The 27,794-nt window shown below is 46.2% G+C and overlaps 1 protein-coding gene across 1 annotated transcript; it reads left to right on the top strand.

Moving 5' to 3' along the window:
• Positions 1–351: 351 nt before the first annotated feature.
• Positions 352–27,413, top strand: LOC142587794 (uncharacterized). Its single transcript, XM_075699063.1, has 5 exons — positions 352–490; positions 6,798–6,927; positions 11,925–12,070; positions 23,838–23,970; positions 25,428–27,413. Exons 1-5 carry the CDS (start codon positions 430–432, stop codon positions 25,690–25,692), a joined length of 735 nt encoding a protein of 244 aa, XP_075555178.1. The 5' UTR covers positions 352–429; the 3' UTR covers positions 25,693–27,413.
• Positions 27,414–27,794: the final 381 nt, after the last annotated feature.

The following is a 27,794-nucleotide window of genomic DNA, read 5'->3' as shown; positions in this document are numbered from 1 at the left end:
CACGAAGGCTTCTTTAATTGCAAGTTACGCGAAATTCCGTCATTTGTGTTTGCGGTTGTAACACGCCCTACGAGAAGGCTGCAGAATTACGAGGACGAAACGAGAAAAGAAAAAAACGTGGAAAGCTGCGTATCGCTGCACGCAGTTACAGTGACCGAACCCCGACCGACGGAAGGAGGTGAGTTTTAGACGTCGGGGACAGAATCGTTCAAGGTGAGCGTGTTCGCGTAACATGCGTGCATCTTGATATAGCAAACGAGGATCGCGGGCCGGCATGATCTCGCCCGCGAGGAGACCGAAGGCGAGAGTGAGGAGGTGAGTTTTGTCCGGCGAGAAGCGTCAAGCTAAAAGGAGTCGCATCGGTGGGCGGTGTGTCAAATCGCTCCTTCGACGGTCGAACGAAGTGCGCGCCAACAGCCGGTGAAAAATATGTCTCCGATCGGGCCACTCCACTCCAGCCTTCTTCTTGTTCTTCTTGGCTTACTGCTGGGTGAGTTTGCGGCGTCACCATCTCGCAGCCGTTGAATGGCAGCGTACGCATGCTCGTGCCACATCTTGTGTATAGTAATGCACACTTCCTTCGGTGCTTTTCGAAGGTAACTCGGAAGAAATTACATTAAACATCCCGGATGTGAAGTGGGGTGCATGTGAAGCTAAGATGGTTTAGGCATGTTCTTGCTGACAATTTGCGTGAAAATTAACATTAATTTATTGAAGACCACTGCGCTGTCGCAGACGACGAAAAGCACTCGTAAAGTGCGTTTTGATTACCGCAAATTAGAATAAATTCCGGGATGCGCCATCGACACGACTACCGATGCCCTGCAACGTTACACTTTCATGTGTGTGTTAAGCTCATAAGAAGTGGTTTTTACCAAAAGAATAATATGATAAGTAAGCTATTTTCTCCACATGCATAGCTCGGTGCTGGCTTCAGCATTAAACCTAGCTAATTAAACAATATATATGGAGATGAGGGGTGGAGAAAACTTCACGTTCGCAACATGCCAATAGATAAGAATGTCACGTTGTGATGACATTGAAGCAGGGCGCACAGTACCAATACTGTGAGTCATGTATTTAACTCTTTATCGAGCCAACTTGTTCCCGGAAAAAGCAAGGCACTCTCAAATGCACAAGGATATCGGTGAGCAGAGTTATTGGTCGCTGAAATGCGATGTACGTTTAAAGTGCGTCGGCTATTTAAACATGACTCGTCGCACATTTCTGCGTAATCGGTGGTGCTCAGGCACTTCCACAATGTACAAGATTCTTTTGCCGTAGAATCGGCGACAGCATTCGGAAAAGTTCCGACACGTGAAGGCGTGTTTTGCGCCGAGTGATAGCATTGTAACAGTGGTACTATACCCCAGCGGTCAAAACGAATGTCCAAAAGGAAACGAAGTGGCGCGATCAGCGCCACCCCGCGTGCCTTTCTTTTCGTCCTCCTCAACTTGCTACCACGTAACATAAAGCAAAGCCGAGACAAGTGCACACCACTCGGGAAGCCCTAAATCGAGGCCTGAACCTATCTACACTAATTTAGGAAGCGCATTAGGTATTATACGCCATAACTAATTACCTATTCTCTCAAGTCGGCGGTCGCGATCCCAAAACCAGCCCTCTCCCTCGCGTACCTCACTGGCTATGTACACATTTTTTGTAGCCTCTGCCGGTAGCACCTTCCCCCAGTGCCGGGTAACAAACCGGAAGTGCGTCTGGTTAACGTCCCTGCCTTTCCGGTCCTCTCTCTCTCTCTCTCTCTCTCTCTCTCAGCCGGCTGCATAACTTGGACATGTTGCTAAGGTTACATGCATCGGCTAGCCACAGCGAAGCAGCATTGCTGTATATACAACATTGCTGTTTACGGAACTCATTCATTTCCTACTGAAATGACCGATATTCTGACGCGCTACTCTTGCAGAAGCCACACTTGATGCTCGCTCTATGGTATTTCTCATTTAACGTACCTCCAGTATTGTTAACGTAACAAAAAAATGCGGTTCGATTGACCATTTCGTATATCGCGCCTGGGACGCGTCGGACTATATAAGAGCAAAAAAGCCTCCTCGCAAACTTTCATACATTACGTAAACATTATCCGGGAGCGGGGTGCTGTGAGGGAGACTTTGCACAGTCGTTTGTTTGCGTGCGTGCGTGTAGTGCGAGTGTGCGCGCGTGTGCTGGCATGCGCTATAAATATTCATTTCAGAGTGTCACGTGATCATGCGACACCGTTGTCATCTCTTATTGCCCCGCGCTGGAGCCAGCCGGGTTGGAATGCCGGAACCACCGCTCCCCGTTGTTACTTTCCTTTGCTCAGTTAACGTTGGGACGAGAGCGGGCTCTGTCGACCGCAGTAATGTTCATCCGTATGCTAATCATCAGTTTTTGCGGTCTTAGCTATACCAGAAATCGTTCTTCTAGGTGACAATTGCTCATTGTGCGGCACATGCACCTGGTTACGCAAATAAACGCAGTACTCCGCAAAGGCAGTGAGTTTCTTTCTACAAATTTGGCCTCGTGCGCAAAAAAAAAAACCGATAAGCTAATCATGCACATGAGCAATTTCGAGAAGTTACGTCTGTTAAATGCGTAAGCATTTCTATGCCTACCCAACTAGAAAATTCGTCTGTCCATCCGTCTGCCACGTAAGACAAATAACTATAAATTTATTTTGTGAAACTAGGTAAATTCGAAAGGAGAGAGGCTGGTGGTGGTGAGTTTCGAACCTAGGACCACAGACTCAGAGTTCGACTGTCCTTCCCACTGGGCTCAACACCCACGCTTGCAGAAGGTGAACATGTCTGAACCATATTAATGTGTGGTACCTGTGGTATAAAAAATGTCAAAGTAGAACACCTTCTATAAAGGCTTTGTTAAAAGATCTGGGGATGGTGGAATAGAAGCATTCTCTAGCACTATCTGTAGAAGCGACTTGGAGCATTGTAGACACTAGAAAAATTCCGACTTTGGGAATATTCATCGCCAATGATCCCACATCCCCCATGCGTTTCAGTGGTCGCGGGATGCCCCTTCTGTTGGGGCGTTTTTTCACCGACAGAAACCAAACAAATATCTTGGTTGTGCATCCTACTCAGATAAGTAGTCAGTGAGTTGATAAGAACTGGTGAGGGGTTATGTGCGTCTCATCACGACTGATAGTTTTTAGCTGCGGATTATAATCTGCTGAAGAGTTATAAGGACTTATAATATTCTGAACAGTTCTGACCAGGGCAATATTTAAGCACCGATAAGGGCTGACAAGGGTCAGATCAAATGCGATAAGGTTAATAAGGACCGATAAGAGTTGACCTCCGGTAAGAGGTCACTACCGGTCTTCCTCAAGGATCCGTTCTTATCCGTCTTCGCCTCTTATTGTTCGTCAATGACAGTTCGTCAGCAATTCAACACTCCTAATTCTTTATATAGAGCTGGGGATTAAAGACTGCCGACATCGTTTCTTGACTGCATTGGCCCCCAAAAACGACATTTCTTTTTTTTTTTCGTTCGCAAACTAGTACGCAAAGAATATGCTAATCTTGAATGCTTCCAAAATCATGGTGTTAAGATTTACGCGAGAAACTCCCCGTGCAATTTTCGTACACTCTTCGTCAGGCTCAATTGCCCACGGCCGATGAAACGAAAGATCTTCGTATGGACCTCGACAAAATGCGGTGCTTTTCTGCGCACGCAAGGTGTGTGAAACAACGTGCACTTCGCACTCTGGGCATTTTTATCGAATGTAGCATGACTTGCCCTCTCTTGTTGTCTTTCTGAAATTGCATTCTAATGCTCGCCTTTCGCTAATAGGCTGTGCTTCTGTAGTTCTATGCTCGTCGATGGTACTGACCTCATTGAACGCGTCGAGAATAAATCCCTGTGTTCTGTGCAAGTGTAAATAATCATTTATGATTAATTCACTTTTAGGCCCACCTCTTCACTTTTATTCTGTACCTCACATAGTTTTGTACACTAGATTCGTCGTTTCTGTACATTGAGATTTGTATATTACCTTAAAATGCACCACTACAAATGCTTCCAGCTGCTCCTGGGCACTAAATAAGCGATTGATTGATTGATTGATTGATTGATTGATTGATTGATTGATTGATTGATTGATTGATTGATTGATTGATTGATTGATTGATTTACTCATTCATTCATTATTGTTAATAAACATTCGTTTGACTAAAAAGAAACTAAAAAGCAAAATGAAAAAATAAACTAGTAAAAGGTGCCCAGTAACGAGAGGGAAAAGAAAAGATCAAGTGCAGTGACTGTGAGAGGCACAGACGGTAACACTCGCAGACGGAATCACCACACCAATGGCAGATGATGCAGACGCAAAGGAGCCATCAATGCAAACATGACGGTGAGCCCTGTAGCTGGCGTTAATAAGCTCTGGAGCAAAATATGTCGGCGTTGGACCGAGAATATTTTTCTTGCTCTTGAACCCAGGCACGAAAGTGACAATTGACCACGAAGTAAATTTCCACGTTGGCTCCGTCGGCATAAAAGGGCATTGATAATTGGCCGGGAGCAAGCTCTGCACCACAGGACCACTGTCTCAAGCAAGCGGATGACCCGGCACTCTCGCACTGAAACGCATATGGGCTCGAAGAAACTCCAGCTCCAGAACCACTGGAACCGATAGGCGTCTGCTTTCTGCAAGGGTTCATAAAATTGGCGTGTTTTTCCGTAGGCATTTTTCCGTAGGCCGTAGGCACCCTCGAGGCATCTGCTTGCATACCAGTGAGTGTTTTTATGTTGGATTTGGAAATGCCTTGTAGCATTGGACGTTCTATCGCAGGAGACCTCCACAAAGATATACATGCGTAACAGAGAATTCACGGAGCAGCCTCCAGTGTTGCTTGATAGCATACGGAAGGTGCTCACGTATGGCCCAATTTTTTTTTATGATATTCGAACATGCGGTGCCCACGTCATTAGTGTGTCGCATTGTGCGAATAGAAATTTTTCAAAAGAAATGATAGCTTTCTGAAACCTCACTCGTAGGACACGTCTGTTGCGATCAGAGCTCCATATACAGATGTCATCTCCATATAAAGCGATTTCACCCGATCTGGGATTGAACTTTTTCAGTTCAATAAGACAGACGTTAAATAATGTCGAACTTAAACACATCTCTGGGGAACTCCTCGATGCGCTGTGTGCGGAGCTTTGTCATCTTCTTTTGTGAACATGTAGAGTGACTGATCAGTAAGATAGTCTCAGATACAGCGGTGCATACGACCACCAACTCCAACGTACTTCAGAGCGTATAAGATAGCCTGGTGAGTAACGTTATCGAACACTCCCTTAATGTCGAAGAATGTGCCGATAGTGATGTTGCGTGCGGTTTTGTTGAGTTTTACGCAGTTAGCAAGGCTAATGACGCTGTCTATACTGCTGCGGCTCTTTCTTAACCCCGACACCTGCGTACCATTTTCTCCATAAGCTTTCCGACGCAACTGAGAAGAGCTGTCGAGCGATATGAGATTTGTCTGTTGGAGGCTTGCCAGGCTTGATGACAGGAATAGCACGAGCTCGCTTCCAGCAAGATTACAGGCGGTAACTCTCCCAGCCGGCATTCAAGATGGTAACATGGTATTTGCCTTGTCCCCTAAATGAGATAACGGCGTAGCTGACGCAGTCAGGGCCAGGAGACGTCGTCCTGTTCACCAACATCATTGAGCCAAGCAGCTCCATGATCGAGAAAGGTTCGTCTGCTGCAATAGCACTTACTGCCGCTGAAAACTCCTGAGCTGCTCAGTACAAGATTGCAAGCGTCACTGCAGCAGTGATCCTAAAGGGAAAATTCTGCGCCACGTCCGACTTGTTGCTGTTACGGGATAGTGCAGCTGAAGTGAAAGGGTGCTGTTAAATCTCTGGGGTTTTCAGGCCACGCGCAATGCTCCATATTCTTCACAGCGGTTTTCTGGGATTAAGTTTGGAACAGAAGGCCCGCCATTGCCTCCTGTACAGCCTGTTCGGGTAACCTTGGTTATGACTTTGGATTCGCCTAGCGTTCCCAATGTCATCTACAGACGATGCACTACGAACGCGTCTCTCGTATCTACGGTGCATTTCACGGAGCCTCTCATACTCAATGTCGGCCGTTGGATGAACTGGAGGTGGTTTCAGATTTTTAGCGCTGGTTTTTTTGCGCGATTTAGCGCACCAACAAACTCCTCGTTCGCCAATTCACATAGGTCTGAATCCTCGATTGTAGCGTTGTATACCTGTCAGTTAGTGCAATGAACCGCCCTTCGTTGTATGTACCGCGTCGGACAGCCCAAAGAGAAGTGGGTTGGTACGTGGTCGCTGCCGTGACTTTCGATGTCGGCGAAAGGAGTCGCCTTGGGCATGAGGTGCGAGCAGACCGAGTGCGCTGACGTCGAGATGACGTCGAGTGCACTGGCTCGGTCTTTCGTGTGGAAGGTTGGCTGCCCATCGTTAAGAATTGTCAGGTTATTTCGATGAGCTATACCAAAAAGGCGTCGACCGCGGACTGAATACCGCTTACCACCCCAAGCGGGGTAATGCGCGTTGAAGTCACTAGTTAGTAGTTGCGGTCCAGGTGTTCCATCTATTATGTCCTGCAGCCAATTCACATCAAATATAGATCGCAATGACTGAAGTAAAAGTATGGCAAATAATGTAGAATATGGCAGTAGGAACAGAAAACCGAGCCATGAACACCTGAGCCTTCATGATGATAATAATAATGATGATGGTGATTACCTGCAGCTTAGGATGCATGACCTGACCTGTTTTCTTTTTCTCAATGACAGGACAATGCAGCGCCCAACTGAAGAGTGGTTGCAAGATGCAGACACTGCGCGACTGCGGGTCCGACTATGTGGTATACAGCAACGACACAAGACTACCGGAGGGTGGAGTGGAGTTCAAGGAAAACTGCGAGTGAGTTAGGGGAGCACCGCGCGCAAAGCTACGGCATGTAGAACCGGGTCAAAACACCTGGCGTCAAACTAGTGTGATACGTTGTGTCGTATTATGGACTTCAAAACGTTACAACTCCCCTTTTACGGCGCTCACCGCTATCTGTGCAATGTTTGCTCGGTTCCTGCGAAATTTCAATTCTGAAGGTCTTCTCGTCTACTTGTGGCGGTTGTTTGTTAACGTTTGACTGCTGGCTCCTCCTCCATGAGCGCAGATTAACCGATATTGCGAAGGGCACGCGTCCCACGTGGCACCCGTGTTCTCAGGAATTCGGCAAAAAATGCCTCGAGAACCTCACCGCGTCGTGACTATGCTGGCGCTGAAGGAAAATACAAGAAAGTATGTGCAGGGTAGTACCTACTTAGAGAACGGACAAAAGAGACTTTCACTGATAAATATGGAAAGACGTGCTGTAAAGAGTCCCAAGTCTTGATTACATCATGTAGGGATAGACATTTGCGTTGCGTGTTTCTGTCATGGGCATTGTAAAATTGCGCCATGCAGTTGAATTCCGCCATGTTGGTGTTTTGAGCCAGTAAAAGAGGGCGCAGTTATCGGCTGAGCCAACGAGAGTTGACAAAATGAGGAAATTGACATTGTGGCGGAATTGGACACCTTCCATAAAAGCCCCTCAGGACTAGGTTCTGCTGACACTCAAAGGGTGACTTTCCTTTACAAGATAGGTGTGCTGCAAACACGCCGAACGACGTGCGATATCTATAGCGTCATTGAAGTCGTCCTTTCTGTCTGTGACTTCGGCAAAAGGGTTTAGTGTCACGACAACCTTGCGAGAACAGAGAGGTCCAGTGCATGTGGAATACGATGTATCTGAGCTTAACGTATGCTGCCACCGCTTAAATGTAAGACTCGAGCTAGATAAATATGATTTCACATCATGACAAATGCCGTGATTTTCAGGCAGCAAACAGCCAAAACAATCGCCAGTTTAAACAAATTGAAGACTTCAGACACGAAGTGTTTAAAGTGCACATTTGACCGGGAGCCTACCTTTGAACCTTCCAACCCTCGCTCATGCCTACTTTTGCTCTTGAAAGTCAGCGACCCATCGTAGACCATTGAGTGGCTGCTCTTTCGTGCCGGTCGGCTTTCTTCGCGCCTCTTCTGCGTCGCTTTCTTTGCGATACATTACGTTAAATAGCATTTAAACAGAAACTATATTGAACGCACCACGAAGTCAACAAAAACGCCCAACAGAATTTCTATACCAATATTACAAGAGTTCTTGGGCGGCTTCTTGCGCAAGTGGACCTCTTCAATCTCATTGTCATTACTTTACTACGGTAGCAGTTAGCTAAACCGGGCGGGCAGGAGCACGAGAACTGATGTTTACATCGTGCGCAATTCTACGACAACAACCTGTCAAAGTGTCCCGATCGCTCAGTCGCGAAGCAAACTTCTAGCCATGAAATTTCCCACCTTCCAAAGCTTAAGGGACATTCCAAAAGCCGCACGGCGCATGTTTTCAAGTGCGGAAATTGCTAGCTGTGTCTGAGGCGTACCAACTGATTCACATGCTCCGATAACTTTAACACGATACATGTTCCAAGAAAAAAGACGTGCATCATTAAAATTCAAGAATATGGAGGCAACTGATGCTCGTTTCGGTCTTTCGTAACAAACCCACAAATTTTTAGTCGAGACAACAAATGGTGGCGCAGTATTTTGGACGTCGTCATGCATATACAGAACTGAACATGTGCTTAGGAAGATCACCACAAGGATGAAGATGCACGACTCAGCGCTTTTCTTGTCCGTCATTCTCTTTATGGTGTACCGTCTGCGCACAGCATGTTTAATTCCAACGATTATCAACTTGCCCAACTCCTCGATGTTTAGCGACGTATATGCTTGTATCGAAAACCATACCTTGTTCAACACTTCCCCCTGAAAAGGCCGAATATCAAAAGGGAATAACCGAGTTTGGTTCCTTCATTAAGCACTTCCTTGTACAGACCTCGGTGTCTCAGACTTTCACATAATTCTCTTGTTATACAGTTTTCTCGCAGCACATTGCTACAAAAAAGTCAATATGGATATTTCACAAAAGAAACTTTCCAGTTGATGAAAGATTTGTTCTGTTTTGGACGTCGAACCCAGGACAAATACCTTTCCGCGCAGGTCACACCACCATGTGAGCAAATCAGAAAGCTCTCCAATTGCAGGATGAGGCCTGAGTGATCGTCAGTTCGAAGCACAGGAACACCAAATATGGCAAATTGGTTCGGAGGAGAAAGTGCGCAACGTATAAATGTTTCACTGAACGGGAATGATTTGTCATCCACGTGAAGCACAAATCTACCTGACCATGGTGCGAATCCACGTGAAATAGCGCGCATGGTACGAGAAAACAACCGCCCGCGTGCAAGCTAGCCCCTTGACATGGTTGGCGGTGTGTTTTACGTCTCATACCACCAACTGCCATCACTCGTGCGAAAGCATACCAGCAATTTCCAACATTTCTATGTGGCAGCTAGCACTTCGAGTTCCTATATTGAATTACACCGCTTTCGGGAGGAGCCAAGTTAATCCACCTCACTATTTTCGGGATCGGCCCAGATGTTAACGTTTTATTGCCTGAATGCAATTAATTAGTCGTCATTACATCGTCATCAGCGTGCTGAGATCATCACACGCCTGCTCCGGTCAGACTAACACTTGCTCGCCCTACACAAATATTTTGCAGCATCTGGAAGCACTTTCCGCGAAATCCAAATCTTGCTTGACAGTCAGCTACCTAGAACATGTTTGGCATCACCTTGATTTTCATAGTGTGTGCGAGCTGCATAGCTTTTCAGTTGGGAATGTGTGGCCGGGCCTTCGATCAGTATAATTTTTCGCACCTGTCACCTTCTGTCAGCGCATTTCTCACCCGATGTCTACTCCATTCATTACGAACACTTCTTTCTGTCAACCAGTGTCACATAATCAGCATCTTACTCATTCACAATGGCGTGAAATTTATTCTAAGGATGATGACAAGACGATGGCGATGTGTCATTTTCCACTCGTTCGGTCTTCTCCATTCCTAGACGCTAATTGCTGAAGTTACCTTCTAGAATACCTTTCTTTTTGCCGTCGGATGCCCCCAAAAAATGCTGCTCCTAGCTTGGTAGCTGTCACATTGTCACATTGTCATGGAGAGTTTCTTGATACCCGTTACTAACAATTCGCTGAAAACTATCACTTTCAAAGTGACAGCTCAGATGAAGATCTGCAACATATACCTTTAGAATACCACACATACTTCGAACAATGAAATTGACTGTTCCCTAAATTTATGAGGCCTGATCGAAGGCCAATGAGCCTATATAAGCCGCATGGACCATGAAGGACTCATGAAAAACGCGCGCTGGCTGCTTGATTGATATTTTAGAGCGCATTCATGTAGAGCAGAATTACTAGGATCAGAAGTACGTGCGGTGTATGCCTAGTGGTAATATTATTCTGCGTCCAATCTACATATGTAGTGATTCTATATTTTTAATTCATTTGTAGCATTTGCGACGCCTACATTATGAATTTTCTTTCTAGAAATGGCAGTTTCTGTATCTGCCCTATATCTGTAGTGTTAGTTACACTTGTAATCTGGTATTTTATAATGTCCTCTTATAAATATTGTGGTATTGTGTGACGTATTTATATGTTACTCAAACAAAACCGGGCAGCCGGCACCATCTGCTGGAGGCAACATTCCTTTGTCATTTATTGACAACAAAAAATGCTTCCAAATGACAGACGGCGAAATAAATATGCCGCCTTTTTTGACGCATAAGAATTATTGCTTATTTATTCACGTGACAGTTGAACCGTTGCATCATTTACATAACTAATTTACCCAAACTAACTGAGCTCGTTTAATCCAAAGAGCAATGTTTGGCTTAATCTAAACGACTTCAACGGTTGCAATGGTTGCTTGCGATCGCGAAAACTAATCTCAATCTGCATTGATTAACCGTGACTGCTGAGGAAGATAAGCTTGGCCGTGCTTTCAATATGCCCACGTAACTGCACTCGATGTCTACCCATTCGATTTGTAATACCTCAAAGTGTCGGCATAACAGATTCAATTAGACACAGGGGCTGAAGGCCAACACCACGACAGATTGGAATGTTTAACAGATTGACTGGAATATTTAAAGCATGACCTGGTTTTCATGTTAAAAGGAAGCTTTAGCTTGGAGTCAGCTTCATTCTATTTCTATTCGAATGCACATAAAACGCATAAAAGTTTTTAAAAGCCCACTGCTGTACCAAGTAAAGCAAAAATTTTTGCATATGAGTGAGAAAGTACTGACAAGTGAGAAGTGAGAAGACAAGAACTGTAGAGAAGCAGAAAGCTTCACATATACACAGAAGTACCAGAAAGGGACATCGCTGTTTGGTAAACTGCATATGTTAGGGTGTCTCAAACCGACTAATTTGGCCCATAATTTACAGTTTACGTGAAATTATTATGACGGTTGCAAGGGTGTTGCGAAAGTCTTAGTTTCAAGTTAGCTGTATATTTGCATGAGGCGTGCAACGCGTCGATATTTTTGTCTTTCGATGCCTCGATAAGTGAAGCTTACAGAATTGTGATACTTTTTTATTATACCACAGTTTGGCAGTTGTAAACTTTGTACTTAAGCTTCTTTAATGTGTGCAGTTTTCAGATTTTTTTCTAATAACATTGATGGCATAAATTGAAAAATCAATTTCCTAAAGAAAGTTACTGGATTTAAACTTCCTTTTATTAAGTACAGTAAGCCTCGTCAGATAAGTGCAGTGGTTGCCGAGAGAAGCGATGTCTCCGTTGCCGTGTATGTTAGTTGGTACCTTCGAGCTGAAACTTCCGCTTCTAGCTTTTAAGACAAGTTCTATGACATGAACTTCTTGAGCGCCAACACCACTGAACACTTGGTTTCATGCAGCGACCTATGTGCCTTTGATTCTCGCAGGCTGTACCTGAAGCAAATCGAGTGCTCTCAGAAATTCGGTGAAAGATGCCTCGAGAACCTCGCCCGCGTCGTGAGCACGCTGGCGCTGAAGGCCGCTGAAGAGGACTTCGAGGCTGCCTGCACTGAGGGCAACGAACGCAACGACCGTGAGTGATTGAAGCTTGCAACCACATTTTGGGGCAGAGGTCGAGGATTCTGTGGGGGGTGACGAAAAAAGCACTCGGCCGTCGCTAGATGATTATTGAGGTACATTACACCGGATGAGTGTCTACCCGGCGAGAGCGACACTCATGGCAGTTCGATGGCCCTCTGGTCAACCATAACGCATTAACTTCGAAAAGGATGGATCAAAAGAAGACGTCCCATATGACTAGATGACAGGACAGCTGCAACTAAGTTTATTTTCTGAAGGCAGTGTAAGGCATATGTAATTACTCAGTGATACTTTTCCTGTTGTTTATTCTAATGTGTCTTCTTTTCGGTGATTTCTTCAAAGAACCACAAAAGAATCTACGCATAATACATTATTAACAACGTTGATTACACGTCGCGCTGGCTCAGTGTCTTTAGAATGCTGCCTCTGAGCACGAGGTCGGGGGTTCGGTTCACGGTCCCGCACGCCGCTTTCAATTAAAGTTTAAATGCAAGGAAATAAAATTTCCGGCATAAACTATCTCAGGATGGCTGTCGACGTTATTGCAATTGGGATTGATGCAACGTAGTACACCAGTAATGCCACGGCCGAAACATGTCATGCATGAGGCGTTTCCTGCAGCCGCGCTCCGCTCTCGTGCTTCCCTCTGGTCACGCAGCGCCGCCCAGCGGTGCAGTTGTGAAGTCCGCGCATGCCTTATGTTTGAACAATATAGGTTTAGACAAGATTGTCTCGATATGTATAATGTTGTTTAAAGTCCGCCCAGCACCTGGAAAACTTTGAGGGACATGTCATTGGGGAGTGGCGCATACCCAGCGGCGCTTACCCAGTATCCAAAGTTGGCACGAAAAAGGGTCACTGCAAAACGGCACATATTCAGCCTCACGCACCCTGCAACACGACTTGGTCGGGCGAATGGTTTAGAACCCGGTTCCTTCAGCACAGCAGCGCCGCGGGGCCAATAGATACTCCAACCAATAAACCATGAACCACCCAGTGACCCTAGTTTGGGTAAAAAATTTTGGGCGCGGACAAATAGGCCAACGGACAGACATAGTGCAAACTGGATGAAATTCCCAAAGAGTGCTAACCGCTATAATATTCAGACTATTTGATTGTTGAACTGCGCTATGTTACCGCAGAAACTGCGGCCGCTAAGTACAGTAGAAACAGTGAAAGTAGTCGTTGCCTTCTAGCTTCCTCGGGGGATGCCAAAGCAGTTAGTAGCGTAAGTTGAGCAAGTTATTGCGCTGACTATCGCATCACTTGTTGGGTTCTTGGTAACGTGTGGAAAGTAAATGGTAATTTAGTTAATGTAAGCGTAGGTGACCTAGCGCATTGCAGAAACAAAGATCAACGTTAGTAAATACTCCTAGGATATGCTACGTGCATAAATCGCTCAGTTTTTCATAACAGAGTTACCGAATCATGAGCGAGTGCGCAAAGCTTGTCGTCGTATTACATCATCAATTGAAACAGCTAGAAGATAAGCGCTTCGTATAAATGGAGAACACTGTCTATTGAATTTCTCGATCGCACGATCTAGATAGATCCTCGAAGATGCTTTACCAACTAGCCCAAGCAAAGACTTTGCTGGATCACATGTTCAGAAAAGTTTATGTTTACTATCGGTGCAACGTAGCCAAAGAAATACGACATCACGTCCATTACGTCTCGACATTGTTAGCCCCAGAAAAAGACAAAGTAGACCGGATACAGCTGTGTTCGCTAACTCGAAGTCCGCATAGATTATAGATAATCAAAGGTATCTGGCCCGATTGATAGGCAACAATTATTCTCAGTAAGTGACATATAAAATAGGTTATGAATGCGAATAGCTTCCTTTCGCTCATTCACCCGTTTTCTTGGTGGTTGGTGGCTGGTTGTAGGTTGGACTTTCACAGCCAGCACAACAGCTCTCGTTTTCTCCCGCTGCCCACTCCCCTTGTGGCGGCTGCGGGAGAGGATGCTTACAGTCACCTTCTGTGCTGGATCTCCGCCCCTGGAGACGACATGCATATGAGGAATCATCTTATATGTATAGCCGCCTATACTGCCGATACAGTTGTGCTGGTTACGACTCCGTTCGATAGGCAATTATGCAATGAAACAACCGGCCCAAATCGTATCCTCCCACAGCTACAAAATTACACCTTCAAGCGCATCATTTGCATAATACTGTAAATAGCGTTCAAGAAGGTTCGCTATTCGCCTACATTTACAATCGTCATTGGCAGTTTATGAACGAATCTTTTTCTTGTGATTGCGCAGCTGCATGGCATTCTTGCAACTAACCTCAACTAAATGCGGCACAAGATGACCCTTGTGGCCACATTAGGTCTTTCTGAAACCGTCAGCTGCCGTCGACAGATGCCTCGTCCTTTCGAACACAAAGTCATTATGAACTGTCTGACGATGACTCCATGACAAGGGCGGCATAATCACGATTTAATGAAGACAGTATGATTACAACAGAATGAGCAATAAAGATTGACGAGGATGGAACCATGAAGGCGGTGTGACGACAATGGGTGACGCTACTGAAGTGATGACAGCGATAATACGACAGTGTGACTACGACGCCATGAAGACGACTGTGTAACAATGACATGACGAAAGTCGGTTAACAAATACGGAATGATGACAACGCAACGAATACGACGGCCTCACGACCATGAAAGCATACGTGGTGGCCTAAGCAAATAGTCAACATAGATCACAGGGTCCGAGTGGAAGTCACGATTACGACAGCATTACAAGAGTCAGATCACAAAGCTGACGTGACGGCAATTGAACGACCACCGTGTTATCATGTTGGTGCTGTGACAAAGCATACATCACAACTGTATGACGACGACGGCATGACGAGAGTCAGGTGACAAAGCTGAAATAACGATGAACACCGACCACGACGGTTATCACCACGAGCACATGCCTTTGTGATCCAAGCTGTTAGAGGACTTGGGCCACTGAATGTGGGTAGAAATCCCAACGACAACGGCACGATGATATTAAGATCATGAAGCTGAAATGACTACAATGGGACAACCGTCATTGCATCTCCACCAGGCCATGGCAGAATACGGTTGACGCACGGCGCGTTTCTCAGCGTTCGCACGCCTCTGCTCCGCATGCATTTTGGAGGCACCGCGCAGGCTTCGTGGCGGGGGTGCTAGATGACGCCAAGTGCACTTCATCATCATCAGCCTGGTTACGCCCACTGCAGGGCAAAGGCCTCTCCCATACTTCTCCAACAACCCCGGTCATGTACTAATTGTGGCCATGCCGTCCCTGCAAACTTCTTAATCTCATCCGCCCACCTAACTTTCTGCCGCCCCCTGCTACGCTTCCCTTCCCTTGGGATCCAGTCCGTAACCCTTAATGACCATCGGTTATCTTCCCTCCTCATTACATGTCCTGCCCATGCCCATTTCTTTTTCTTGATTTCAACTAAGATGTCATTAACTCGCGTTTGTTCCCTCACCCAATCTGCTCTTTTCTTATCCCTTAACGTTACACCTATCATTCTTCTTTCCACAGCTCGTTGTGTCGTCCTCAATTTGAGTAGAACCCTTTTCGTAAGCCTCCAGGTTTCTGCCCCGTAGGTGAGTACGGGTAAGACACAGCTATTATATACTTTTCTCTTGAGGGATAACGGCAACCTGCTGTTCATGATTTGGGAATGCCTGCCAAACGCACTCCAGCCCATTCTTATTCTTCTGATTATTTCCATCTCATGATCCGGATCCGCCGTCACTACCTGCCCTACCCCCCTTACGACTTCCAGTGCCTCGCTGCCTATTGTAAATTGCTGTTCTCTCCCGAGACTGTTAAGCATTACTTTAGTTTTCTGCATATTAATTTTTAGACCCACTCTTCTGCTTTGCCTCTCCAGGTCAATGAGCATGCATTGCAATTGGTCCCCTGAGTTACTAAGCAAGGCAATATCATCAGTGAATCGCAAGTTACTAAGGTATTCTCCATTAACTTTTATCCCCAATTCTTCCCAATCCAGGTCTCTGAATACCTCCTGTAAACACGCTGTGAATAGCATTGGAGATATCGTATCGCCCTGCCTGACGCCTTTCTTTATTGAGATTTTGTTGCTTGCTTTATGGAGGACTACGGCGGCTGTGGAGCCGCTATAGATATCTTCCAGTATTTTTACATATGGCTCATCTACATCCTGATTCCGTAAAGACTGCTGAGGTTTCTACTGAATCAAAGGCTTTCTCGTAATCAATGAAAGCTATATATAAGGGTTGGTTATATTCTGCACATTTCTCTATCACTTGATTGATAGTGTGAATATGGTCTATTGTTGAGTAGCCTTTACGGAATCCTGCCTGGTCCTTTGGTAGACAAAAGTCTAAGGTGTTCCTGATTCTATTTGCAATTACCTTAGCAAATACTTTGTAGGCAACGGACAGTAAGCTGATCGGTCTATAATTTTTGAAGTCTTTGGCGTCCCCTTTCTTATAAATTAGGATTATGTTAGCGTTCTTCCAAGATTCCGGTACGCTCGAGGTCATGAGGCATTGCGTATACAGGGTGGCCAGTTTCTCTAGAACAATCTGTCCACCATCCTTCAACAAATCTGCTGTTACCTGATCCTCCCCAGCTGCCTTCCCCCTTTGCATATCTCCTAAGGCTTTCTTTACTTCTTCCGGCGTTACCTTCGGGATTTCGAATTCCTCTAGACTATTTTCTCTTCCATTATCGTCGTGGGTGCCACTGGTACTGTATAAATCTCTATAGAACTCCTCAGCCACTTGAACTATCTCTTCCATATTAGTAATGATATTGCCGGCTTTGTCTCTTAACACATACATCTGATTCTTGCCAATTCCTAGTTTCTCCTTCACTGTTTTTAGGCTTCCTCCGCTCCTGAGAGCATGTTCAATTCTATCCATATTATACTTCCTTATGTCAGCTGTCTTACGCTTGTTGATTAACTTCGAAAGTTCTGCCAGTTCTATTCTAGCTGTAGGGTTAGATGCTTTCATACATTGGCGTTTCTTGATCAGATCTTTCGTCTCCTGCGATAGTTTGCTGGTATCCTGCCTAACGGAGTTACCACCGACTTCTATTGCACACTCCTTAATGATGCCCATAAGATCGTCGTTCATTGCTTCAACACTAAGGTCCTCTTCCTGAGTTAAAGCTGAATACCTGTTCTGTAGCTTGATCTGGAATTCCTCTATTTTCCCTCTTACCGCTAACTCATTGATCGGCTTCTTATGTACCAGTTTCTTCCGTTTCCTCCTCAGGTCTAGGCTAATTCGAGTTCTTACCATCCTGTGGTCACTGCAGCGCACCTTGCCGAGCACGTCCACATCTTGTATGATGCCAGGGTTAGCGCAGAGTATGAAGTCTATTTCATTTCTAGTCTCGCCGTTCGGGCTCCTCCACGTCCACTTTCGGCTATCCCGCTTGCGGAAGAAGGTATTCATTATCCTCATATTATTCTGTTCCGCAAACTCTACTAATAACTCTCCCCTGCTATTCCTAGTGCCTATGCCATATTCCCCCACTGCCTTGTCTCCAGCCTGCTTCTTGCCTACCTTGGCATTAAAGTCGCCCATTAGTATAGTGTATTTAGTTTTCACTCTCCCCACCGCCGATTCCACGTCTTCATAGAAGCTTTCGACTTCCTGGTCATCATGACTGGATGTAGGGGCGTAGACCTGTACAATCTTCATTTTGTACCTCTTATTAAGTTTCACAACAAGACCTGCCACCCTCTCGTTAATGCTATAGAATTCCTGTATGTTACCAGCTATATTCTTATTAATCAGGAATCCGACTCCTAGTTCTCTTCTATCCGCTAAGCCCCGGTAGCACAGGACGTGCCCGCTATTTAGCACTGTATATGCTTCTTTCGGCCTCCTAACTTCACTGAGCCCTATTATATCCCATTTACTGCCCTCTAATTCCTCCAATAGCACTGCTAGGCTCGCCTCACTAGATAACGTTCTAGCGTTAAACGTTGCCAGGTTCATATTCCAATGGCGGCCTGTCCCTTAGGGAAGTGCACTTAGGGAAGCACGAAAGAGGAATCCCGCAGCAGTGCACGCCTAATACTAACTCGTTTCGAAGTTGGCACTAGGTTGTGACACTATATAGCGATTTAATGCTAGACGAATTACCATAGACAGTCAGCGTTACATTGGTTTCACCGCGTTTTTTTTTATTGTGTGCAGTAGCGTCGGTGGAATGCCTATGAGGTTACCCTTGTTGTGGCTAGCAATCTGCAGTACAGCAGTTACAATTCATCTGGGGGTGTGGCTTTTTCGCACAGCGAAGCTGCATATCGCTAGCCGATTCGTCTCTCCGTCAGTCGCCTGTACGCCGAAAACTCCTCCGGTGCAACCCCATGCGCATGCGCGAAGAGAGAGACAGAGAGAGGCACGCGATTGGCTGCTTCAATTACATCGTTGCTATACGCCGTTAGACGAGCGCCAGTGTTGCCAGGTTTGGCTATATATAGCCAAAGTGGGCTACAGAAAAACAATTTTTTGGCGTCGACTTGGGCGAGTTGGCTATGTGGCTATATTTGGGCTACTGAAAATCTGCGACTTGGCTTTGTTTGGGCTATAAATGGCGCGCTAAACCACGCTCCAGAGGTGGCTCTCACCTAGCAGAAAAAAATCTCGAAGGCTGTGTTTTAGCTGGTTGAACCGGCAGCGTAGCTGTGCATGTGTGCGTGCGCGGAATGCCCCCCCCCCCCCGCCCCCCCACCTTGCTTCTCTGCTCCTTTGTCTGAGCCGGTGGTTTTGATCTTAGATGCACATACAATCGGCCGTTTAACTCGGTCGCTTCGGTGGCAGTGGGGTCCCTGGATTTCAGTGCCGCCTGCCACGGAGAAGTGATGTCGAGGCACCCTAAACTCTTAAAACAGTTGCACCCTCTGTGCTGTATATTTCTTCAACAACAATCGTCATCGGTCTTGCCCGCATTTGCTTTCTTTATTGCTGCGAGCCCGGTACTTTGAAGTCCCCAACGACGTGCCAGAGCATTCTCGACAGGAGAGTAGCGAGCGCAGCGTTTTTAAGAAAGAAAAGGCAAAACACCGATGACGATTATTTTTGTCAGGAAAATATACACCCCAAAAGGGCGCAACTGTTTCTAGGGCGTAGGTAATTAGCGCCGTTCATAAGGCGGGCGGGAAAGCAAATCAGCTTCTTTCGCACACTCACTCGCAACTCCGCTCCACTCGTCCTCATCGTAGCTCTCACCTTCGACCGCTTTCTGGCGCGCCCTCGCGGAGGAGACAGTCGAAGAAGATGGCGGAAAACGATGGTGGCGTGTTACTGAACTAATTCAGTCAGCTCAAAGTAAAATACATCAGAAAAATTGCAATGTACGATATAAACACAACCTACAGAGATGATAGCGTCGGAGTTTAATTTGAATATACCAGAAAACATCATTCTATTGCGCGGAAACTGAGACACAAGCCCCTGTCCCGAGCGGCACGGCCCTCTCGGTTCCTTGCAACGACACCGTCGCGCGCCTCCGCGCCTGCGCAAGAAGTCTGCGGTTGGCGGGAAGCGTCATAAACAGTCTGGGATCTTTGAAGTCTCTATAAAGCTTAGGCGTCCTTCAAATTTTTGCACTCCTTTGCGCTTGCCTGTGCCAAACGCTGCTGCAGCCAGGTCGAACGCTGCCTGGTCTAAGACCGATCACAAAAATTGAGCGGCGAGACGAACATTAGCATTAGCAGGGTGTCTAACAACCGGGAAAAACCGGGAAAACCGGGAAAACCGGAAATTAGCAGGGTGTCTAACAACCGGGAAAAACCGGGAAAACCGGAAATTCTCAGGGACTTTGAGTAGTGCGGAAAAACTCGGAGAAAACTCTGGGACTTTGTGCTTCAATCAGGGAAAATTTCCTGTCATATTGAAAGTAAACGAAAGTTGCCCTACTGCTGGCTCGAGTAAAAGAGAAGAACCGTAACGAATTGTCTTGGACGCCATGTGGTCGGCTGGAGGAGTTGCCAGTGTACAGCCAAAGGTCAATTTTCCGGGCGCCCAATTTTTGTGAAATGCGCGATAATGCGGACGGCTCCGCGGCACCACCACGTGCCGCATAGAATCAATGTATAAGAACGTGTGTAATTTAAGACGCAAGAACCGTTCGATGTCCTATTTTCCTGACTTCAAAGCCAACGCCGCCGTTTTGATTATCTCGCCGCCTCGAACCAGCGCTCCCGGACGCAGATCCGCTGGCAGCTGTAGCCACTACTGCGGCAACCCTAGGCTTAGCTGCTTCGACGTCCGCTATTAAGGCTCTTGCCGTTCGGTGCCGTGTTTTGCATTGAAATAATTCGCCGCTGTCCCTAATGGCACCGACTCCGCCTCTCTAATTCTCGTGATTGGCTTCGAAGCTTAGAAAGCATGACGCGTTGCATAATGCCGGTTCCCGAAAACTAGCTTTGCCTGAGCACAGTAATGTTCCGCAGTGAAGCGTACGTAAAGTATTGCGGTGAAGCTTAACAAGCGTAGGAAGGGGCAGTTGTCACGGAACACAGAACGTATTCCATAATTATACACGCGTGCACCCGCCGTCTCCTGTCACAGTACGAGCACCGATATGCCTAATAAGTGTACTGGCAGGCTTTCAAAGCTTTTTCTGACGTGCCTGTGAGGATTTCGGCCCTTAAGGGCAGCAAAAGGCGCATTCATTTTTTCGGACAGCCTGATTTAATTTTGGGGACGTTTTCGCGGCCCCAAGGTAGTACGAAAACTCGGACGTTGACTGTAAACTGACCGAGAGGATGTCTCAAATGGTCCATGGGGCGAACGCGTGGCAGAACGAAGACAAGAACAGAAATCACCGTCGCACTGAGGAATGACCGGGAAAGGAACTGTGCCGCTTCTTTGAAGGAGCTTGAGCTCAAGAAGCAATGCGTTGGCCGCAAAGATGCAGGTGACCCTCATCTAACCCAAAATAAACTCTTGAAAGCAATGAAACACAGAACGAAGGCATTGTGCGAGGGCTAAAAGTTTGTGAGAACAGTTGAAGATGACTTTCCAACTACTGAGAAAATCTCCCTTCTGGTAAAGTTCGGGCCCAATACCAATGATCTTGCTATCACTTGATAGAAATAGCTCATTTTGGAAAATATTTTCTTCTGTATGCATCTCGTTTTGTTCGTATTTGAAAATGTTCGACTCGATATTTCAAAAAGCTTACTCGAGAGTGACAGCATCGGGTGACGCGGTGTCCCAGCCTGTCTTGACATAAAATAAAGTTCTGTGTCGCTCAGAGAAACCCTGGAAAACTCAGGGGATTCGAAAATGTCAACTTGGTAGACACCCTGATTGGAAATGCTCTTGCACGTATGGATGCTGCGAAAAATTTGAGCCAAATTACCGCTTCCTGACCAGACTTAACAGTGCCGTGATGTACGATCAATGAATGCGACGCAAACTCAGAAAAGGGAAACTAGCTTCCACCATGGTTCGAAAATAAGCTGCGGGAGCGCGTGCGACTACCCTAGTCTACCCTAAGCGCAGGATCCTGAACAATATATTGCTGTTACGATAGCTTAAAAACAGAGTTAGTTGTTAATATTATTGCATATAACTAAAGATAATAATTGAGTACTATCTTTCATATAATAAGAAAACTGTGATAGGCTTGAGCGAAAGCTTATTGGTGGTTAAATTTGTACTTCCTGCGAGGCCTCTAGCAGAGGATTGTGCGCTCACGACGGGCCAGCTAACAACGGGCCAGATTACGACGGGCGAGCCCTGTGGAGTGGAGGTAGTTGTTTTTTTTTTTGTTTTTTTTGCGTGGTCAATTTTTTTTTCGCCTTCTGCAGCAATTCGCTGGAACTTGAGAGCTTCTGGGGCCAACCAAAAAGTGTTCTGTGAGCAAGCATCATGTAGCTGTTGTTGATGTCAAGGGTCGACCGTCACGGCGTCATGGACATTTTGTTACGACGGCTTGTGCAAAAAAAGATTGCCGTAGTCGAATGCAAAAATGCATATGCACATAAAAGGACAAATATAAATGGCTATATTTGGCTACAGTTTTTTGCTATTTTTTGTGCTTGGCTACATTTGGGCTACAATTTCTCTAGCTTTAGGCTACGCCACCTCGTCGGACCTGGCAACACTGCCTAGCGTGCGCGCAGCAGTTTCTCTCCGGCTTCAAAATGGGTAGGCCACATGTCATCCGCACTCCTGAGGCGCAGGCAGCTTTCGACCAACAATGCCGCGAGAAGTGCCGGGAACGGCCCCGTCTACGGCGTGCCAATGCTGCAGCACGGGCACAAGAACCGGCTCGTGCAGCCGAGTGCATGCAGCAACTGCGCACCGATGATCCGGCAGCCTACCAAGCCGTCGTTTAACGAGCCGTCGGCATGAACCGCCGGGATTAACCTAGTGATAAACGCCGCGAACACAGGTTTCAAATTCGCTGGCTAACCATCGCTACGGAGTGCTCGGACGGCGATTTCTTTTGACAAATTTTTCGGAAAGCAGTTGGGGATTCCTTCGGCATACGGTAGAGATTGAATAAAGAATATCGCTGCAAAAATAAAACGTAGTGTGCGTTCTGGCAAAACACCTGTTGGGGTTGCCATTTCCTTTTTTCATTTCTTTCCTATGGGTTGCAATTCCAGAAAATTACACTTTAATATGGATATGTTATTGCAATCAAATACCCTTTTCCAAGGGCGTAAGGTTGTGAGAGACAGACAAAAAGACATGCTCAAGGGTGCACTTTTTTAATGTGTATCGTGCAGAATTGTTTCGGGCCAGATATAACCTAGTTTACATCTTGCCTTCAGGTCGACCAGATACTGTATGCATCCAGTCGCGTTTTGTACATCTATTTATCAGTCCCTGAAGTCTCGCCCTGTCACAATTGGCAAACTTTTAGGTAATGACTAGGACGATGCATATTAAAAGTTTAGCAATCGTAATTTTGCAAGACTGGGAGAAACTGCTACGGCAAGTTTTGTTTTCCTAAAGGATCTTTTTTTTTCTTTATTCAGCTGATTGTTCACATCGGTTTGCAAAAAAAAATTACTTTATTTCCGCAATGCGTTCTTCCCGCCTAATATAATAAATTTAGTTTTTCAATAATATCTAGATTATAGAAATACCGGTGACATAATAGTTCCCCACACTTCCAAGTACATCTAAATAAGTGAGTCACTGTGCTCAAGGTGGCTCTCTTTGTAGACTATGCTGCTTCATTAGGTTTCTATGCCACACTGTTGCGAAAGTAAAATACTGAACTTTTTCTTGCGCCATTTTCTTTTTATCACAAAAATGACTTTCTGACTCTCGGTAGTGAACTGCTTAATAGTCGCAACGATTCGCTTCACTTTACCTTTCCTTTCTATTCACATCATCTTTACACTGACACAAAAATTAAGCGTTATTGATAAGCCGGTGACGTATTTGTTGCCATTATTTCCAATACCGTAATAAATACATAAATGAATCAGTCAAAAAAAACGAACGAAATTTTAATTGTGTGGTTGATCGTCTCAGAACTGCGCAGTGGGGCTATGGGGAACAAAAGCGTTACGTTTTGGCCGAGTTGGTTGTATATGGTTCTTATTAGACCCTTGCGCGCATGTTGTGTGTCCCTTCTTCAATCGACGTCCTGTCTTTGGGCGAGCAAAAGTCTAATAAGAACTACGGGGAACGTGCGTCAACGAACCACCGGCGGTCAAAGGCAACGAAAAGAGAAAGGAAAGCAATATCCACCTAACACTTGCTTCTTCCTCGGCGCAGTGTACAAGGCCAGCATCAAGTGCATGAACTCCGTCGGCGCCAAGCTTAACATCTGCATGAAGAAGCTGTACGAGGGCCTGCAGACAGCCGTGTCCAATGCGCCACGCGAGGAAATCGTCTACTACTCCTGCTGGTGAGTCAATCGGTCTTGCCGCCGACGCAGGGACAGTGCCTACCGACATTCCAATGCCATCAGGAGTAGCCCGCAGAGAGAGAGAGAGAGAAAGAGAGATACGGGATCTTTAGTGACTCTTGGGGAACTCCGCCTGGCGGCATGCCTAGCCAGCTACTGCAGATGGTATGATGATAAAAGAAATAATATGCACAGTCCAAGTCGCGGGTACGCGATAGGCACAGGACCCACCACAACGTGCAGCATACAGAAAGTGTCTCACTGAGGCGACATTAAGAGAGACTAAAATGGCGTTAACTTATTGCCTGAGATGCACAAGAAGCCTTAGTACGTCTCGTTAAGGTTCGCACACGTAGCATGGGTCGAGTATATGAGGGAGCTGAAAGCATTACAGTCTTCGCTACATGGCATTCTTTCTAATTCCAATAACCTGCAAGTTCAGATGAAGTAGACTGCGCGCGTATTCCGGTACGTACCATATAGCGCATAGTGGTAACCTTATTTCTGTAATCTCAAATCACAAATATTTAGCAGTGGCGACATATACCTGAAATTCACATGGTATATATGCTGTGATATGCTTCTTTTTCTTTAATAACTTGAGCTGTAAATCATGTACCGACTAGCCATGATTTCGGTTCTCCATCGCGTAGTGCGACTGCCCCAAAAATTTTGTTGGTCTGCTCGTTTTGATTCAGATCACGAAATGGCTTCACAAAGTGAAACCTACGTCATACCGCTAAACAAAACTGCACGATTAAGCACAAAGCATAATGATATGGAATACTGCTCTGTTGCAGTACGCCGCGTGATCCGCCGTGGCGCCCCACTGCACATAACAAAAACTCGTCCCTATAGGGCCTGTGTGCTTTCAACATTTTCGCGGTGTTTCCCTCCAAATTCAAAGCAAATGGCGGGTGTAGTCTACCAAATATTTAACGAACCGCATCCGGCAAGTGCAGCGTCTATCGCTTACGACGCTCTTAAATATCTCTAACTTGTCGCTGTTCTTGCCCGCTAAAACGCGTCATCAAAGTGACATCGCTTCCGACGGAATGTGCAAGTTTCTTGCCTTCACTAGAGATTTGTAGCTTGTCCGAAACCCTCTTGCCGTTTGCGCTTTAACGGGTTACTCAACGCGTAAAGGTGAGTGGCCGGTTTGGTGGCGCCACCTGTGGGTGCAGAGCTCAACCACACAAACACATAACTATATTTGCAGTAGGGAGCCCCACATTACGTACTGCAAGGGTCTCCGTACCGCAAGTATAGTACTGTGTTTGTGTGGTTGATGGAACACGAAGGCATGCTTCTGAGGAATTGCGCTTGACGAAGCGTCACGAGAGGTCGCTACCGGGGTCCGGTAACCCCCTTATTACGAGAAAGTCATTGCGTGCACCGGAATACCGCACACGCTGAAACTATCTGTAACAACTCTGTCCATCTCCGACCCATCGCAGTTCGTACCACAGCACGGTGGACTGCGTCGAGGCGGCACTGCCAGACTGCGACGAGCCCGACTCCCCGGCTCGCGAGTACATCACCAGCGTCATGGAGAGGGTGTTCGGCCAGGTTCTGGAGCTCGTGTGCGGACCCTACTCCCGCGGGTCAGCCAGCTGCCGAGAGCAGCCACCCCTGCCCCCTCTGGCGGCTAACGCGCCCAGGACGCCGAGCCTCGTCGAGCTCGCCATCCAAATCGCCACGTCGCTCCGGAAGAAGCCGTAGACATCGGTCTTCAAACGCTTATAGAAAGAATGAGACACAGAAAGACATTTCTAGCAGCATTGCAAAGTATTATCTAGAGTACGGAAAAGCACCACCTCGTGAAAACCTTTCCCTCCGTCCTGTTCAATGCTTATTATATTTATTTCTTTATATAGTTTCAAAGAAGAGATTGGCGCCTTTAGGTATCACCGGCTATACTACTCCCATGGCAAAGCGAATGACGTCGCAAAGAGCACGAGCACATACAAACTTCAGCACACGAATCTAGAAGGTCACTGAAGATGTACCAGAACATTCACAAAAAAAAAGCTTTAAAAATGTGTAATATTCCATAAATAGATAAAAGTGCTTATCTTTTCTTATATCTAGCTGAAATGAGTCTCTTTACGCCTGCGTGCGTTTTCTTTTTACCATACTCCCTTTCGTTTATCCCTCACTATCTCAGGCCTGATAAGCCTGTGCTAGGCTAGCCTCTCCAGATAGTATCAAATATTTTCTCTCTGCCTCTCTGCCAGCAAAGTCACTGCTGGAGCTACGCTTCTAAGAAACAAACCACCTGAAAATTCGCAGCCATGACGCCATGATATTGCCGCCCCAACCTCCAAGTCATCTCCATAAAAGTAAGACACAGTGTTCTTATATTGGAATGAAGACGAGGTAGGCACCTTTTCTGGCATTAAGAACGTTGAAGGCGACAGCAACAACGACACAACTGTATCGGAGAGTTAGGAAACGATAGGTGGGTATAAGAGAACATATAAGCTACTTCAACGTGTGAAGAGAATTCTGGTTGCTTTCTTTTCGTTTACTCTTTTAGGCTAGGGAATGGGAAATGATAGCTGTGACGTTAAGAGACAGAAAGACATTGCTGGTTGATTAGAGAGTGAACAGGAGTTCTCCAAATGGAGTTCGGCAGCTAGTCATGTGATTCGCAGGGCAGATTATCGGTCATAAGTGGGACACAATGGGTGCCAATTGAAGAGAAGCGCAGCCGAGGACGGCAGAAAACAACGTGGTTATATAAAATTGTATATTTCGTGGGCTCCGGGTCGTAGCTTCAGAGACCAGTGGTCAGCCGAAGCTCTCGGAGACGACACAAGGTACAAGGGCCATTACAGAGACAACCTTTACTGCCCGAAGCCCCCCAGGCCAGCTTAAGTGCTTCCTAGTCGCCGCCACTCAGGCTCCAGTTCCAGGCTGGCAGCGCGTGGCCCGGACGCATGAGCCAGGCCCAGCTGGCCATGATGGCGACACAACAGCGCAGCCATGCTGCCGGCGATCCCATAATATGATGATGAAGCAGACGATGTTCTTCAGGGTTGCTTCCCCAGCGGAGCCCGGCAAATCCCACCTCATGGCTAAGCAAAAGCTATTTATAGAAGGCATTAATAACAGTCACGACAAAGGGACCCACGCAGAGCTGCTGAGTCCAGACACTACACTTTGTGGCACTCAACTCGTCTTCGTCGTTTTTTTTTCTAGGCTATTTGGATGTCACAATTACGAAGCTTGTTTATGGCCGTGCCATTCACTCGCCTGCAAATGAATACGGGCCATCTGTCTTGGCATGTGCTATTGTGAGCGTTTCAGCACCATCCTACATGCTACTTCCAACTCATCATCAATCACCATTACCCAGACACAAATCATTGAGCGTAAAATTTGTCGTTCCTACAAGGAAGATTGTACAGATATTTCCGAATAAACTTACCACCAATTTATATGTAGGTGCCTCAATTATTTTACTTAGCTGCCACTAAGGCGCCTCACAGTTGTCGAGTGCTGCCTTAGGTAGGCACCTTGCATGATTTCTTTTTTTCTGCCGAGATCTTTCATTAGCTAGGGAATGCGTTGAACACGTGCGTCTGTTTCCAAGGATCTCTAACGATTCTCAGGTAACATAAACAATGGCGTGGTAAAGCGGGGGAAACAAACGGAAGCTTTTGAAACTTCAAGCATTTATAGCCAACTAACCGCTACTCCATGTGTGTCTTCTACCGATATCTACAGTTATATTAGCTACATATATATAGGTTGAGGTTGTCCATCCCTGGCTCCACATAATTCCTGGACTGCTCAGAAAAATCCACAGAGCAAAGAAA

The sequence above is a fragment of the Dermacentor variabilis genome, chromosome 7 (genome assembly GCF_050947875.1).
Source record: "Dermacentor variabilis isolate Ectoservices chromosome 7, ASM5094787v1, whole genome shotgun sequence".
Lineage (NCBI taxonomy): Eukaryota > Metazoa > Arthropoda > Arachnida > Ixodida > Ixodidae > Dermacentor > Dermacentor variabilis.
The sequence above is the reverse complement of the archived record's forward strand: the minus strand, read 5'-3'. Positions and strand labels throughout refer to the sequence as shown.